This window comes from Ambystoma mexicanum, chromosome 4q (assembly GCF_040938575.1).
Source record: "Ambystoma mexicanum isolate Mex_15411 chromosome 4q, UKY_AmexF1_1, whole genome shotgun sequence".
Lineage (NCBI taxonomy): Eukaryota > Metazoa > Chordata > Amphibia > Caudata > Ambystomatidae > Ambystoma > Ambystoma mexicanum.
Genome location: NC_090928.1, coordinates 1,254,293,386 through 1,254,309,967, shown reverse-complemented (window position 1 = coordinate 1,254,309,967; position 16,582 = coordinate 1,254,293,386). Strand labels below are relative to the sequence as shown.

At 48.4% G+C, this 16,582-nt stretch overlaps 1 protein-coding gene across 2 annotated transcripts in view; it reads right to left on the bottom strand.

The window, feature by feature from the left end:
• The window catches only part of LOC138468335 (uncharacterized), a 419,279-nt gene that overhangs the window by 99,981 nt on the left and 302,716 nt on the right, over window positions 1–16,582 (bottom strand). The window contains exons 23-24 of one of the 2 annotated variants that reach the window (XM_069608850.1): window positions 1,618–2,049; window positions 646–765 (exon numbers count right to left, since the gene is read on the bottom strand). In XM_069608850.1, the coding sequence (XP_069464951.1) occupies window positions 646–765; window positions 1,618–2,049 (552 nt within the window). The remainder of the gene's footprint in view (window positions 1–645; window positions 766–1,617; window positions 2,050–16,582) is intronic. The other variant, XM_069608851.1, reaches the window with a different exon arrangement.

Here is a 16,582-nt window from a genome sequence, read left to right as displayed (position 1 = left end):
AGAAGCCCAGGAATACTATCTCTCCTCTCTGAAATCTCTTCCCCTCCCTCCAGGCACTTCTCCCGTTCCCTCTTCCCCGCACTCGCGCGATCGGAATGGCACACGCTCTAGTAAGATTGTTGTTTTGTCCTCCCTCTGTTTCCCCCTCCTTGTCTTGTGGCGCCTAGAACCACTTGTGTTTAGGCGCATTATAAATGCCATATCATATCATATCATAGGCAAAGGCTGCGAAGTTGGAATCATTTCAAAGATCTTTGAAAACAACGAACAAGACCACAATTCTTCGAAGACCTCAAAACGTTCTTAATATTTTCTGTTCAAGTATATCCATTTCTGGAGACAATGTTGACACAACTGGGTTTCCCCCAGATAAATTGTAGGACATTTCAAAGCAGTGACCTCACAGCAAATCTTCACGCGGTTGTTCCACAGAGACCCTTGCACAGCGATGCCCCCAAGGATGCAGAAAGCAAGGGAGGGGGGGCACCCACTAGAGGGGAGAAGGCCAGCAAGGATCCTCCGCCCCCAGCCCCAAACTCACAGAGGTGGCAGACATCAGGGAAACTCATGCCCCCAGAACGCAAGCCACGCCAACACCATGCAAGCACGCCTTCCCAGCATGCACCAGCGCGTGGGATGTTTTACCTCGTCCATACTCGGGCGGGAGGTTTTTTTCTTTCTCTTTAAACTACCAAAAGTGTTGCCTATGAGACCCTGGCACCGTTTCCAAAAGGTTTTAGAGCCCGTGGGTCTAGAGTCAGAGAGCTGGAGGTGTGGGGGGAGAGAAACCAAGAGAGAGAGAGAGAGAGACATAGAGATGTGAAAGAGATTAAAAGGTTCTCTGAACTTTGGGGAATTATTCTGGTTGGCATGAAGCATTCCATCCATAGTTAGAGCGGTTGTGCCATTTCAACAGTGGGCTGCCCATACAGTGCTATCAGCCCGTACGAAGCAGAGTGCGTGTGTGCCAACATTGTATCAAACACCAGTAACTGTATACACATCATGACTTACCCTAACCCCAAATGCAGACATCCAGCCCAAATTGCTAGCCTATGTCCCCTCTACACAGGAACCGGAGGTAAACACAGATGTGTTTCGGCCCTTTTGTGCCTCATCAGGGAAGTACAACTTATGCTTCAAGGCTCTCCGTACAAGCAACTTTATCCAAATATTTTCCATGAAGGCACATTTCATGCATCGCGGCATGGGGGACAGCCGTACATATGTGGACAACACATGGCAACAGCATTGGTGCAATTTGGCGGATTGTCCTGGTTTCGCAGTGCCAGAAAGAAATTAATACAATCTGTCAAATTGCATTGGTGAGGTGTGGCTGGGGCCTGCCATTGGATGGACATCCTCACAGAATTGTGCATGGCCAAGATTCAATGAGGAGTCAATGCATGGCTTTGCTGACATTCCCTGCATGCATGCACAATCATTCTCTGCGTGACGTGGAGTGGGGATTGGTGGATCACCGGTCACGGTACCGACCCGGGGCTATAACGACCCCATCAGAATGACTCTAGTTGGGCGTGTTGAGTGGTCTGCCGCTTGTTCGATCTGGTGCTACACACATCCTAAGTCATCATCATCGCTAAGCGCAGAACTTACCCGGTGGAGACCGTCCTCTTCCTCTGCTGCTTCTCCGCCCTCCGCTTCCTGGATCGGCCGCTCCTTCTCTACCTTCCTGCTGATGCTGAGGATGAGGTTCACCGTCTCCCCCAGGCTGCCAGTGCCAGGTGGGGGCACGACCATCACAGGAGTTTCACAGGGGTCCAGGACCAGTGAAGAGTGATGCTGTCCCAGTTCCAGGGCACTGGGGTGACTGGGGTGCTCCTGGCTCTCATCCATTGGTAGGCTCGGAGGGTCCAAGAAGTCGACCCATTCGTGACTGCCCCAGGGAAGGCGGCTGCCGGGCTGGTTCACCTGCCTCTCCTGCCGAGGGCCAGTCATCTCACTGCAACGTGGGTTCTGAAAGCATGCCGATGCCTCTTGGGGTGGGAGAATCCCCGTTTCTGGAGGATCAGCTTTGAGGGGCTGCTCCTGCAAAAGAGAAGAGCTGTGTGCATGAGACAATTTTTGTAACTTCGGTGAAGGGCATGATTAAGCGTGAAGTTGAAAGGAGAATTACAAAATAAAGATGACTAGGCTTAAAATATAGCGATGTAGTTGGGTGCCATTTTGATTTACCAAGCATCTGCTCTGTGTTGGCATCCATTTTATGTGACGTGTCAGGTGATGTAATGTTTGTGGGTTGGGGGACAGAGACACAAGGTTGGGGCATCATCAACACATCTGTATTTGTGTAAAGTAACTAATTCATGGAGGGTCCTTCCTGAAGAGGCCAAGCAAACTGAGAAGGCGACCCATGATTGTTCTGTTAATCCTGAGCTGGTTGTAAACTATTGTAAAACAAGTTCTGCTTACGTGTGCCTACGTGTAAAAGATCTGCTGACCAGCCCGCCACTGCGTGCATAAATTAACTGCTAAAACCTATGTTCATTGAGTCATTTGTGTTAACCACACGGTTAAGCAAATCCTCACGGCCGAAATGCAAGCACGGGCCTCTGTCTCACATTATTGTGTTTTTCTTTAATATTCCAGTGCAAATTGGGCGAGCCAGGGTAGGAGCCCAGGAGTTCTGCAGCCGTCCTCTCCACCTCCCAGATGCCACCCGCCGGTGCTTCGCCCAAAGAGTTTTTATGTGCATAAGATAAGGTAAGCCAGTCAGCAAGGGTTTTGCTGAAAGTCTGGGAACTCTGAGTGGTGGAATAACAGGGGTGGGAAAAGGGGTGTGTGGAGCACGGAAGGAGGTGGGAACCTGGCTATCGATATAGTCGGAGAGAAAGAGAACGTGTTTCGATGGGAACGAAAGGGATCCACTCTGAAGTATTGCCTGAGTGATGACATTGTGAAACACGGGCCCCACCAAAGCAGTCCTCTGCAGAGCAGAGAGGGAGCTTTATAGACGGGATGATAGCTCTGTGGCAACGCGTGGGCCTTGGAAGCAAGACCACGCGGAGCAAACGCAGGTTCGAATCCCGGACTCGTGCTTGAAAAAAACAAACGCGTTATAAATGAGCTGCAATGTAACTAGCGTCTAGATACCTATGGGTTATGTGTGCTGTAAATAAATGCAAAAATAAAATAAAATTAAATAGAATGAAACGGAGGATGATGAGCTGAAAAGAGGATTCAGGAAGAAAACAAAAGAAGGGGTCACGATTGGGGGAGTAAAAGGAAACGGGACGGGCGGTATATCTCAACCAAAGGAGGAAAGGAAAGAGTAAGAATGGGCAGAAATCTGTGCGCTTATTAATGGGGGCCAGGAATCGGTGGGGGACTGGTGGAAGATGGCCACGATGGCACATTTAAAAGTAGAAGAGGATGAAGCAGACGGTGCGGGGCATGTCGATGAGGAAGGAGACGAGGGAAGGGCGAGAGAACGCTAGTAGAGGAGGAAGAAAAAGCTATTGCTTGGGAGGATAGCTCAGGGGCAACGCGCTCGCCTTTGAAGCAAGACGACATGGAGCACCACAGGTTCGATCCCCGGCGCCTGCGCTTAGAAACCTCTGGGTATTGAGCGCGTTATAAATAACCAACTACAGTTACAATGGCTAAGGGAATAAGGATTCAAAAAGAAGGGACAGTTATAAGATAATGGGGGGGTTGGGAGGCCCCTTCAATCCTTACAAGGGGTCGCTAAAACAGTAGGAAAGAAAAGTATGAAGGGAAAACATGCGTGATGCTTCCAGACATGTATGGGCTTTTTATGCGTAGTTTAACTTTTCCTTGTGGAAACACATAACTACATGTCCCAGCATGCATCATGAGTCAGCTGAGACAGAACCACTGCCGGTGTCATGCATGGGAGGGTGCACGCCGGGATCTAGATCGTTGGCAATGCGCTCGCCTTGGAAGCAAGACGACGCAGAGCACCGCAGGCTCGAACCCCGGGTCTGCGCTTAGAAACCTCTTCGGTATTAAGCGCGTTGTCAAAAAAACAATTATAATTAATAGTACATGATTGTTTGATGGAAGGGTTGCTCTGCTACGGTTGTCAGCAGACTCCCAGGAATAGCGAAAGGTACAGTCCCTTAAATGCACAGCAGTCATACTGTACCTTTGGAAGAAGAAGTGCACGCATTAGGCCATGACAGTAGTAGGCAGCTTGCTTTATTAAATGCCCACTGGTACCACTATTAAGTAAATACAACTATGAGTGCTGTCTTAACAAAAGACACGTGTTACAGAGGAGTGCAAAGGAGTGCACCCAGGCACAAGAACGGTTGTGTAAGGGAGGCAGTTGGCGTCAGGATTATTGGGTGTATAGTCACGTCTTACCAGCGTTTCTGAATTGGAGGAAGGGTCCGGTGAGAGTTAATATATTTCTATAGCAATGAATTCCAGAGGTACGCTCCCAGCATTCAGACAGTCTGGCTCACTTTTCTAGCTTGTTGGGAGTGTGGGATCAGGAAAAAGGGGGAAGTATATTGGCGAGTTTGACTCAGGAATTAAGGGGTGCACAGTGGGACACTAGGTTGCCTGGAGACCCAGGTATGCATTTCTCTGGTACATTGGATATTTTAAATTACAGAACATATTCTGGATGTTTATTTAATAGAGGGATGTTTCCCTGGTTTAGGAGTCAGGTGATGCTTACAATTCAATTGATATAACAAATGTGTGTCTCCATGAAGGCGGTTGTGTGATTTGTATGTATATATGTCCGGGTCTTCATCGTGTTTCTAGGGGTCCTGGCGTTATTTCACCGGTGCATATGGAAATCGTCTTGCGCGTTTTCTCCTCTCCATTCTGTCACCATTTTGAGGCTGTGTTTCCATTCAATGCAGTAACATCAATTATTATTTCCAACACGTTGAGCTGGTTTGTGATCAAGATAGGTGGTCGCCGTTAGTTTTGTGCATGGTTGGAAGTTAATGTTGAGCAGAACTCTATTGCAGTTGCATTCTGGGACTTGTAGTTGTGCTTTGTTTGTTACGAGTATGAGGCTAAGATGTCAAATCTTGATTGAGTAAGTTCTGGTCACACGTGGCCGTGACCAGCCATAGATCTTCCATAACTCGCACCTAGCAATACGTAGGATGTCACACAATCCCCGACATAGATGTATATTTCACCTATAAAGCCCTCTTGTTTAACCTTTCTGATTCTTTCTGTAAAGGCAGCAGGAGGTGTGAGTGACTATTTACTGCTCTAAATACCTCAGCTAATATTTACATGAAAGGTACATACTTATTGTAAGGTCCATCGTATTAGTACTATTTTTATTTTAAGAAAACTATCAATACAGGTTAGAGATTGGAAGTCTGTAGAATCAATGACCCCTTGCTGAGCGAGAGCATTGTTTGAAGAAAAAATGACAAAAGCATAGAGTCTATGTGCTACAATAAGGAAGTTGTGATTTCAGAAAAAGGCCATATACAGTGTTTACTTTTGAAAGGGCTGTCTGTGTGTTAGAAACATAAGCATAGCCATGTTTATTGCATGCCGTGTATTTGTGAAGTTACCTAGAAGTTAGACGGTGCCGGAGAGCAGAGACAGCAGAACGCCTGCAGGGGTGCAGTGTGTCGGGAGTGCAGTATGCCGGGAGTGCAGTGTGTCAGGAGGTCTGCCCTATAGCGAGCAGTGGAATAGTTTATAGTGGGCTTTACAGCTGTTAACATATCAATGTTACCGTTGGCCATTGTGTGCACGCTCCCTCGTTTGGAGACAGCGCCGGCAGTTCACTCGCGTTTGGTGAAAAGGGACCACCCCCCCAAATTCCTGTGACCATCCGATGGGAGGTGGGACCAGGATTTTGATGTGTGCCTATCCTCATTATTGATTATTTTAGGGGTTGAGGACATTAGTAAATTGTGCACTACCATTTGAATTGTCAGCTGTTGCAATGACGATTTGATCACATATAGGCGATAATGCATGTGGGCAAGACAATGCCAGTAAAGCACAAGCCGTAGGTCTAACCCCCGCATGGGAGGCAGGCTATGGATTCTTGGCCATTTTCCATGAGTCTAAATGCTTAAAGAAACCTTGAGGATATGTCTAGGTGTTCCTCTCTGCACATTCCCGAAACAGAGTAAATAACAAATATGTATTCTGATATAATGGTGTCAGTGGTATGGAGGGGTCAAGGGTTACTCCCGGTTTTAAGCTAACCAGATTTTCAGCTATTGCCAGAGCCAACTAGCTATCACCATTTTCCATCCGGATGCTTGTTATTTTAAACCAATTGAATTCTGCGAGTTCTACGGCCGGATTGAAAGAATGGAGTATTGAATTGACAACGCCAATGGAGAAACTACAATTAAAGATATGTCACTAAATACAAATCACACAAATGCACTTATCCCCTCTTTCCTATATAGTGGAAAACAGTCATTATTTTTGATTCCCTGGATACATTGTGGTTAATTTAATGCCAGCGATTCTGAAAACGTTTGTTGAGGCAAAGTATAACAGACTTTCAATACAAAGACCCACATGGTCTACAAAGTGTCCTCTAAGATTACGTGTGGCAGCAGTCAAGGGCAATGTAATGCATGTGGGCAGGAGGGCACTGCCTGTTCAGATTCTGTTGGTGTTGTGTTCAAAGATGGGAAAGGAGAGGTTTAAAAGGATCAGATGGCTCTCTGGTCATGTTTGCTAAATGACTGCGTCTTCTTCAAACACTGAAGTTACCCACTGAGGTGATGGTATTGAATGTGCTGCGCACACACAGGGAAAGGACCTTGTTTCTCTGTGGTAATGCATTAGCAGATTACACCATGTATTAGGTGATACCACGTCACAAGAACAGGCGTTACTGGTAAGTACTGTTTTTGGTGTTGATGTTCCGTGTGCACAGCCATCTTTAGTGGAAGCGCAAGGCCAGGCTCCAGAACAGGAAAAGGACACGTGGCTGTGGCGAGGGTGCAGATTGGAGTCACAGGATGAAATATGAAGACATAACGTTACAGGTAAAGTAGGGATGATATCAAGTTTGCTTTTAATTGCTTTTCCATAATTACATTTTCCAGCATCTGAACCTAAATAAAGTTTGATGTCTGTATTGCAAAAGAATTGGGCTGTCCCACACATGTCAGAGACAATATTGTTTGACCATTGTATGGTTTTCATTAAGAGACAAAAAAAAAGATCCCACCCCCCATGAAATAGTGGCTGGAAGGCCCTCAGCCATACACTGGCATATTCATGATACAAACACAGGATCTAAAGAATTGCGAGATGAGATGCCCAAGGAAGGCAAAACAACATACCAGTGTATACAGATTGGCAAACTTGAGGTTGGCAGAGGGGTGGCCATGTGCCTGTGGGCCAACCCTCCAAGGAAACACTGCAAGGAGGTGGAGATCCTTGCTGCTTCCCTGGAGGTACAACATTGGGGGTATTTTCCACCATTTTGCCACCTGTGAGCAGCAATGGCCACTAGACCCCCATGGATTCCTTTTAGGGGAGGGGGAGCGGGACACTTAGCAGATAAGTGCGCGTCTCCCACTCTGGACCCAAAGTGGACGGGGCAGGCAGTAGTTGCCTTCTCTGGGGGCAGATTGGCACCATAACCTGCCAATCTGTCCCTAGGTAAGGTAACATTTGATATGTAATTTTTTCGTTGGTGCATGCGGGGGGCATTTCAATGGGCTGGCCCACAATTGCAGGGTCAGCCCACAATATGTCCCCCATGCCGGCAGAACATTGTTGCTCCCCTAAGGGGGCAATTCAGGGATATTTTCCACTATTCTTCCAGCCCGGACCCATGGGAGGCAGCCGCCCAAGGCCGGGTGCAGAACCCCCACCAAATCGATTACAGGGAGGCAGACGGACAGGCCGTCCTGTCCTCCGCATGCAAGTCAGCTGAAGTTTTCTTGTCGGCCAGGCACTGTGCTGGCAGGGAAATTAAAAGTTGGCCTCTCAGAAGAGCACCCACAGCAGGCCAAGTGCTGCTGTGGCATTGCATCGGGCACAGCCCTTGGCCGGTGCAGTGGTGCAGTGGTTTTGCCACGGAGACTGGCTATTGCACCGAGATCCGAGTGGAGACAGGACCCATACACACTATGTATAGTAATCCGGGGTAAGTGTCCAGGCTCCTTATAGACCCAACTGGAGAAAAATGTCAAATTGACGTCCATCCAGACTTCCAGAACAGCCCAGCCATCTGGTCCTGGCATTCGTTCCAATGGAGAAATAGCAAATGTCTGGCCTCGCAAAGCGACCATCTGGTAGTGCAATGCAGTCCAATGGGCCTGGGAAGGAAGGGCCTTTGGCCCCCTGGCAAAGGACTGGCAGGCACTGCTGGGCTTTGGGATAGTCGACTTACATGGGTGACAGGCGCCCAAGGCTGAGGGTAGCACCCCCGGCCGTCCTGCAGCTCAGGCTGGGCCATGTTACAACGTTACAGATTTTCCTTCCAGGGAGGCACAGGGACCCCACATGGGTTCCCTGAGACCACCGCTGGGCTTGGAGATTTTTGACACACATGGGACATGGGAGCCCAAGGCCGAGGGCAGCATCCCCAGTCATGCTGGAGCTCTGACTGGGCCGTGTTACAGCTTTTACCTCCAGGGAGAGGCTGGGAACCTGCCGGGGCTCCCCAGGACCACAGCTGGGCTTGGGGACAGTTGATCCACATGATAGACAGACGCTCAAAGCTGGGCAGCACTCCCAGTTGTCCTGTAGCTTTGGCCGGGCCGCGTTACAGCTTTTCACTCTGGGGAGGTACCGGGATCCCACTGGGGCTCCCCAGGACAGCTGTTGGGCTTGGGGCAGTCAACCCGAATGGGAGGCAGGTGCCCAAGGCCAGGGGCAGCTCCCCCAGCTGTCCTAGAGCTCTAGCAGGGCCGAGTTAGAGCTTTTCCCTCCAGGGAGGGACGGGGACCCTGCCGGAGTCCACAAGGCCAAATAGAGTATGTATTGGGTCTTCACAGATTTTTTGGGGTTACCATTGGTTTAGCCTTTTTCTTTTGTGACTTTGTCAGTGTACCCACATGTGTGAGGTACCGTTTTCATCCGGACATCTGTGGGAACGTGGGAAGCTAGGACATATCTCAAAATTGTGTTTCTCTACATTTTGGAATTTCTTGGGCATTTTGGGTAGTACATTCTAGTAGATTTGCGCAAATGAGACCTCTTCGGATTCCCCCGGGTGTCCTCTTTTCAGAAATGCATGGGGTTCCCTATTTCCCTTGGTGGCTGATACACCCCAGTCCTAAATGTCTGCCCTGCCTTCAAGACTAAATACAATGTCTATCTGGTTTTCCCAGAGCACCTACCATGCCTGTACTTTTGGCCTTTCCCTTTTGGACTCGGCCAGTGCACCCACACACGTGAGGTACCGTTTTCAACGGGACACCTTTGGGAATGTGGCCAGGTAAAAATAATTGTGTTCCCCATCCGTTTCTGTGGTTTCCAAATGGCTAATACATCAAAGTATTGTATTTTCCCAACCTTTCCTATTTGCTGTGCATTCTGGGTAAACAATTCTTCTGCGATCAACACAAGCAAGATGTGTTTGGATTCCCCTGGGTTTCTCCTTTTCAAAACTGCATGCGGTTCCCACCTTTCTTTAGTGGTTGTGATGCCAGTGCCCTCAACGCGTGTGCTTGCCACAAGCCAAAATATGCTCTTTGCATCTTTGCAGTTTAGCCCTTTCCCTTCGCCCCAGACCAGTGGACGCACACATGTGGTATTTGTATTGTGACACCTGTAGAAACATGAGAAGGTAGGTCATGCACTGTTTGCTGAGCATTTCAGTGATTTCCCAATAGCAAATATCCAAAAATACTGTATTTTCTCCACTTTATCAGAATTGCTGTGCATTCTGGGTTGGAAATTCTTGCACCAACAATGCACGCTGGGTGTATTTGAATTTTCGAACATGTATGTGGTTGCTTGTTTTCTTTTGTAGGACTAATTCCCCAGCCCTAAACCTATAGGCTGGCCAAAAGGCCCAATGCACTCTTCCCAGAACGTTTGCCATACCCGTAGTTTAACCATTTCCTTAATGGCCAGGAACACTGCATCCACACATGAGGTACCATTTTCACAGGGACGCATGTGGGAATGTGAGAAGGTAGGAAATGTGTTGTTTTCTCTTGATTGTGATAATGTTTTCATACATTTGCTACTGCGCTTTATTACACAATCCTTTCATTTCCCAAATGTGCCCCACACCCAGTTGCTGCCTTAGGCACTGCACGCATTATGGCCTGTGCATGTCGCCTATCCTTCAAAAGGTCAGTCAGCATAAAAATACTATGTAGCATGCCCTGGTTTTGGCTTGTGGCACTGCTTGTTTTGTGAAACATTATGAAGAATTGGGGGAATGGAGCGGTGCATTGCTTTTCTGTATATTTAGGGAAGCCATTTCCTTGCACGTGCAAACATGTCCGGCACATACTTTTTTTGCACTTGTTAGGCAAATTACTGGACTTATGCGTACATAGCTCTTTCTTGATCTGCGCAAAATGACCCCTTCCTGAGCTTTACATTATATCTACTTTTCAGAAATGTATGCCTCTCTGTGTTCCCATTCAGCTTTCCTACCCTTCTCTTCCATTCCATTCATGCATGTCCTATTAAAAAAGGGGGAAATCGCATTCCTCTCACAAAACGAAAGGTGCTGCGATGAAACCTGAGGAATCGTCACTGCTTTAGATGGGGGAGCCTCTTTCCATGAGGCCAGGGAGGTGAGGCCGCTACCCGATAGTCCCCCTGGTGGTGGTACACAGCAGGAGGATCTCATGGGGAGGGAGGATCCCATTGAGAGTATTGACTATCCCGGGAGAACACAGTATCCCTTTGACCCTGCCACCTTCCCTCAAAACCCCATTAATTCCATACTACCCAATGGCCCCATGTGTTTCTGTAGTATGTCTCAGGCAAGAACTACTGGGATGAGGAAGAGGCCACGAGTAATGAAAATCACTGATAAGATCGAATGCATGCATGCGCTCTAGCCTTTCGAGTGATCCTATTGGTCAGCTGTCATTCAAAGGCAGCGAGGGAACAGAAGGATGGCGTTTTTGTTGTCAGCTCGGCGGGAGCCGAGAGAGTGCTCAGGTACGCGCAGGACAACAAGGCAAAGAGGCAGATGGTGTCCAAGGGGAAGAGACTCACACGGAAGCCCCACAACATGGAAGGCAGACTGGAAAAGAGGAAACGTACCTGCCGGTGACCTGGGCCGCTCGAGTGGAAGAAAACCACAGCTGAACTGCAGAGGAGATGTGCAGAAGACCAGGGAAGTTCCCGGTGAGTCAGAGAAGCGGCCGAAGCTCCTGGGAGACCCACGAACAACCGGATGGTGATGGCCAAGGCCCTACAGGTACATGGGTAGTTGGTACCAGGGTTGGGGAGACCCAGAGAGTTCAGGAGGGTATCAGGTAATAATATCCCTAAATATATGGTTGCCGTATATAATGTCGCCGGGAAAAGGTCATGGAGACATTATATAGGTGACCATTTATATAGGGACAGGGGCAGCGGGGGTTTCGGGTATGTCTCCTGCCCCCCATGAAAAATAAAAAAGGATTCGGGGGTTGCAGGGGTGTTCCCCGCATGTTCCATGTAATAATGTACCCACAAAAAAGCCATTTTTCAGCAATTTGTTTGCATGGCGATATTTCTGAGGGGACATTATTACATGGAACCTTCAGGAGACCTAAAATGGATGGCGAACACAAGAAATACTTACCAGGGCAGAGTGACCTAGTGAAGGGGCCTGGCACCCATAGCAAGGAGGCATCCCCGGGCGAGTAATAAAGGGCAATACGAACTTTGCATATGATACTCACAGACCTTGGCAGGGCAGTAAAGCAAGGCTGTGGCTGGAAGAGAGGTTAGACCAAGGGGACTGGGAGGGTAACCAAGTGAATGGGGTCTGGGACCCACACAGGGGAAACACACCCCAAACAGTAATAAAGGGGAATACGCCCTTCATACATACAAGAGACACTCACAGACCTTTGCAATGGGAGTAAAGCAAGGCTGTGGGGTGAAGAGAGAAATGAGAGAACTGTGAGAACACCCAACTGAAGGAGGTCTGTGACCACTTGTTGGGGTCATGCACCCCAAACAGTGATTGAGAAGAATCCAACACTTACATGTACAAGTGACACCCTGCGACCTTGGCAGGCGAGTAAACCAAGGCTGTGGGTGGAAGAGAGGTTAGACCAAGAGGACTGGGAGGGTAACCAAGTGAATGGGGTCTGGGACCCACACAGGGGAAACACACCCCAAACAGTAATAAAGAGGAATATGCACTTCACAGATACAAGAGACACTCACAGACCTTGGCAATGGGAGTAAAGCAAGGCTGTGGGGTGAAGAGAGAAATGAGAGAACTGTGAGAACAACCAACTGAAGGAGGTCTGTGACCACTTGTTGGGGTCATGCACCCCAAACAGTGATTGAGAAGAATCCAACACTTACATGTACAAGTGACACTCTGCGACCTTGGAAGGCGAGTAAACCGAGGCTGTGGGTGGAAGAGAGGTTAGACCAAGAGGACTGGGAGGGTAACCAAGTGAATGGGGTCTGGGACCCACACAGGGGAAACACACCCCAAACAGTAATAAAGAGGAATACGCCCTTCACACATACAAGTGACACCCTGCGACCTTGGCAGGCGAGTAAACCGAGGCTGTGGGTGGAAGAGAAATCAGAAAGAGAAAACAGGGTGAACGAGAACGTTGAGCACCCTACTTGGCAGGATAATGGACCAAGGGGGGGGTGCTGAGAAAATGGTCCTGGACTCTCAGCATAGCTTGGGGGAAAGGTATCCAAGCCACACTTCCTTGTTGCAGCGCCTGGGAGTCAGGCCTACTTAGAGAGACTCATCATGACCACTGAGGACAGGTAGACATTCTTGGATAACGTCGAAAGACTCCGGGCAAAGGGAACCAACCGCTTGAGTTTTATGGAACATTTCCTTGGCTTTTCTACACCTTTTGGAACTTTTCTTTTGCACTACAAGGTCGGGCTGCTAGTCGGCATTGGGCCTCATTACAAGTTTGCTGTTATACCGCAGGTAAATCCGGCTGGATACTGGCAAAATTACCTACCGTTTCCACCGACCTGATATCCCAGAATTTTCGAGATGTTACAGGTGGCAAAAAGGACGGTCATTCTCCATTCCTTGGAGTCCAACAGGACTCCAGTGAGAGGAATGCCGATATTTCCGGCATTAGTAAAACCGGTGCAAAAAATACCAGCAGTTTTTTGCCGGTGGGGCCTGATTTACCTCCAGCTCTTGGCTGTTGTAGTTTTGCGGTGTGGGACCATTCCCAGTCACGGAAACGGAATTACCAGCACTTTTCCCAGCACTTTTCCCACACTGCAAAACTTGTAACGAGGCCCATTTTCCCTTTTCGCCTTATGTTGAGTTTAGCTTGTGAGGGACAGGTTAGGATTTGGACACAGGACGGCGAAATTAACTTTGGACATTCTGGCAGAGACTGTTTCATTGGCTAGTTTCGTTGAGGCAGGGAAATCCCTCTTAAAGGTAGGGAAGGGTAGGATTTCCTTCAACCCCCACTTGCTTTTGTTATTCATACAAGTCTTTGCCAAGCAACATTGCCACCCTTGTGTCCGCCTCTTACTCCTACACCCTCAGAGTACACTTATGAAAAATAATTGTTTTTGTTTCCACTCAACCTGTTCATGAAAGCTTGAAAAATGGTGATTTCAGAACTGCAAACCTTTTGTTCATAGCTCTTACAAGGAAATAACCACTGGCGTCTTTGTACGTAATTTTATTGGCTTTTTCTGGAAAAAGACAAAATATTGTCACTTTTCTGTTATTTTCTCACACCCCACTACAGAAAACCACGACCGCCTACATACATGTGGGAAGAAAAGAGTGCAAATTCGCCACAATATCACTTGTAACAAAGAGTTTACAAGGGATGGAATTCCGACCTACCGAAAAGTCCAGAAAAGGGCTTAGCACTGGGAGGGAAAACCCTTGGCAGTTCAGGGGTTAAGGAACTACCATCTACCTCCCTCACTTCACCCTCACCTTCCTTCCCCTCATCTCTTACTGGCTTCTTCTCAATTAATCTGTTCACTTTCTCCCTTCCACCAGACAATTTCTTATAAACGTCCCTCTCTCACTCCATTTGACCACTGTATCCTGCTGTCAGGCCTCCATCGCCCCTTCGTCTATCTTATCACTACATACTCTCCTCCTCTTACCTCACCTGCTCAGTCTCCCTTACCCTCTACTCCTCACCTCACCACTCTCTTCCTCACACATCACCCATTTATGGTCTCCCTCTCACCCCATTTGATCACTGTATCCCCCTGTCAAGTCTCCGTCTCCCTTTCCTCTATTTTATCACTTCATACTTACCTCACCTGCTCAGTCTCCCTTACCCCCTACTCCTCACCTCACCACTCTTTTCCTCACACATCACCCATTTAAGGTCTCCCTCTTGCTAGGGTGACCAGATGTCCCAGTTTTGCCCGTACGGTCCTGGAATAGGGCCCTCTGTCCCCCCGTCCCAAGAGTTTTTTAAATTAAAAACCTTGTCCAGTTTTAGGCAAAGGGCGGGTGATGATAATTATAATGGTAATTATTTTCACAACACTTTCAGAATTTTGAAGTTGGAGGATTGGCTTGAACCCCCAACCTCTCAGGTACGAGCCACTTACTGACTGTGCCACAGAGGCTGGCTTGGAGATGATTGTACCGCAAACCATGTAATATCAATTATAGCAAAAGTTTGTTTTTATTTAACATGCCAAGATTCTCAGACAAAACTGGACAATTTAGATCATGTATAATTTATAGACAGGAGAAGTGCTGTAAATAGTGTTGGGTGGTGGTTGTGGGGGCGTGTTGGGGGAGGGGCGGTAATGAGTGGGCTGCAATGGTGTAGTCCTCCTTTTATGTTGTTGGCCGTCCCATTCTTTTGTTTTGTAAATCTGGTCACCCTACCTCTCGCCCCGCATGCTCACTGTGTCCCTCCAATGCCATGGATTGAATAGTGTTTGTTCAGCTCAGCACATTAGCCTACCCGTCACCTCAGGCAACCATTGACCACTGTCTCCCTCTCGCCCTACCTGCGCCCGTTCGCCCTCTTCCCAGCTCCTTGCCGCATCAATGTCTCCCGCTGGCCGCACCCATTCACTATCTCTTTCCTCCCTCACCTGCTCACGGCATGCCTCGTGATTTACTTCCATCTACTCCCCTCCCCAGGTCAAAGTCTCCGTCCCAACCTCACCCAATCAGAGTCTACGTATCCCACTGCTTTGCTCCATGTGTGCCAGTCGTCTGCGTATTGAAAAGCCAACCTTCCTCCCCAATGAAAATATGGGAAAGATTCTCTGGCACAGGGTGGGCGGTTCTGAAGCAAACACACCGGGTTGGGTGCGCGGTAATGAAGATGGTAGAGAGAAAGGAGTGAGATCCTTCAAAATCACCACCAGTAAGTGAATTGATTACCTCACAGTAACTTGGCGCTATGGACTTGACATCAGTGGGAAACCAGTAGAGGGGAAAGCCCTGAGGGCTTAGAGTAGAGGGCTAAGCCCTGAGGTGCAAAGGGCTGAGGAAGTTGCTGTTGGGCTGTTTGGCGAGTGGCGTCGTGGCAAGACCCAGAAAAACATGTCCAACGGGTTGAGATCAAGTCATCTGCCGACGACTACAACTACAGCTACAGCAATGCTGAAAACACGTGCTCAGAAAATACGTGAGTGCATTGTGGAATCTCAGGGAAACACAGCGCGTCACTGTGATCGGCCGATTAAAGTAAGCCATTACTATTCCTGTGCTTCTACAAGTGAAGTTATTGAGGCACTTACACATACTAAAACGTTAGCTAACACCACTACTGTATCAGCACTACATGTCGATGTTGTAGATGCTGTTGATGATGCATTTCCTGAAGTCTTTGCAGCTAACATTGCAGCTAACTTCTCTGCTCAACACGATGTAAGACGGACAACCCGCTCAGGGGGCACAGTGGCGCATTGTCAACTTGTAACTGAAGTCACAGATACATTTGAAGTAGATGAGACTCAAAACAGAGTGCAATAACGGTCCGTATTGATTTACAGAACACATTAGCTTTGCCGAGCGACGCCGAGGAGGTTGTGGCAGCTGCTGGGGGTGGGTACCATCTGCCCACGGCGCGCATGGGCGCAGAGCCACTGGCCGAACTGTTGGAAGTCTCGGCTGTATGCTCCGATGGATGTCCTGATGGATGTGAGGAGCCGGCATGCATAACGTGCAAGACTGATGCAGTCGAGCGCAGCACGATCGATGCGGGATCCTGCACCTTACATCCGCTGAGTGTACAGTGCCAGCATTTCTCCAACTCCTCTGGATGCACCAGAGGTAATCGCGAGCGGCACAGAAGGCTCCAAGGAGTCCAAGCAACACTTGGGGGCTGGTGTGTGGAACATGACCCTGGTCTAAAAACAGGTATGTTGATTGACCCTGTAACGTTGGCCATAACCACTAATCACATAGCGCAACGTGATTCTTTAGAAATTTCAAACAATGTGTTTCAAAATTTACTTGCAATGAATAAAGCTTGTAAGATCACTGTCTGTG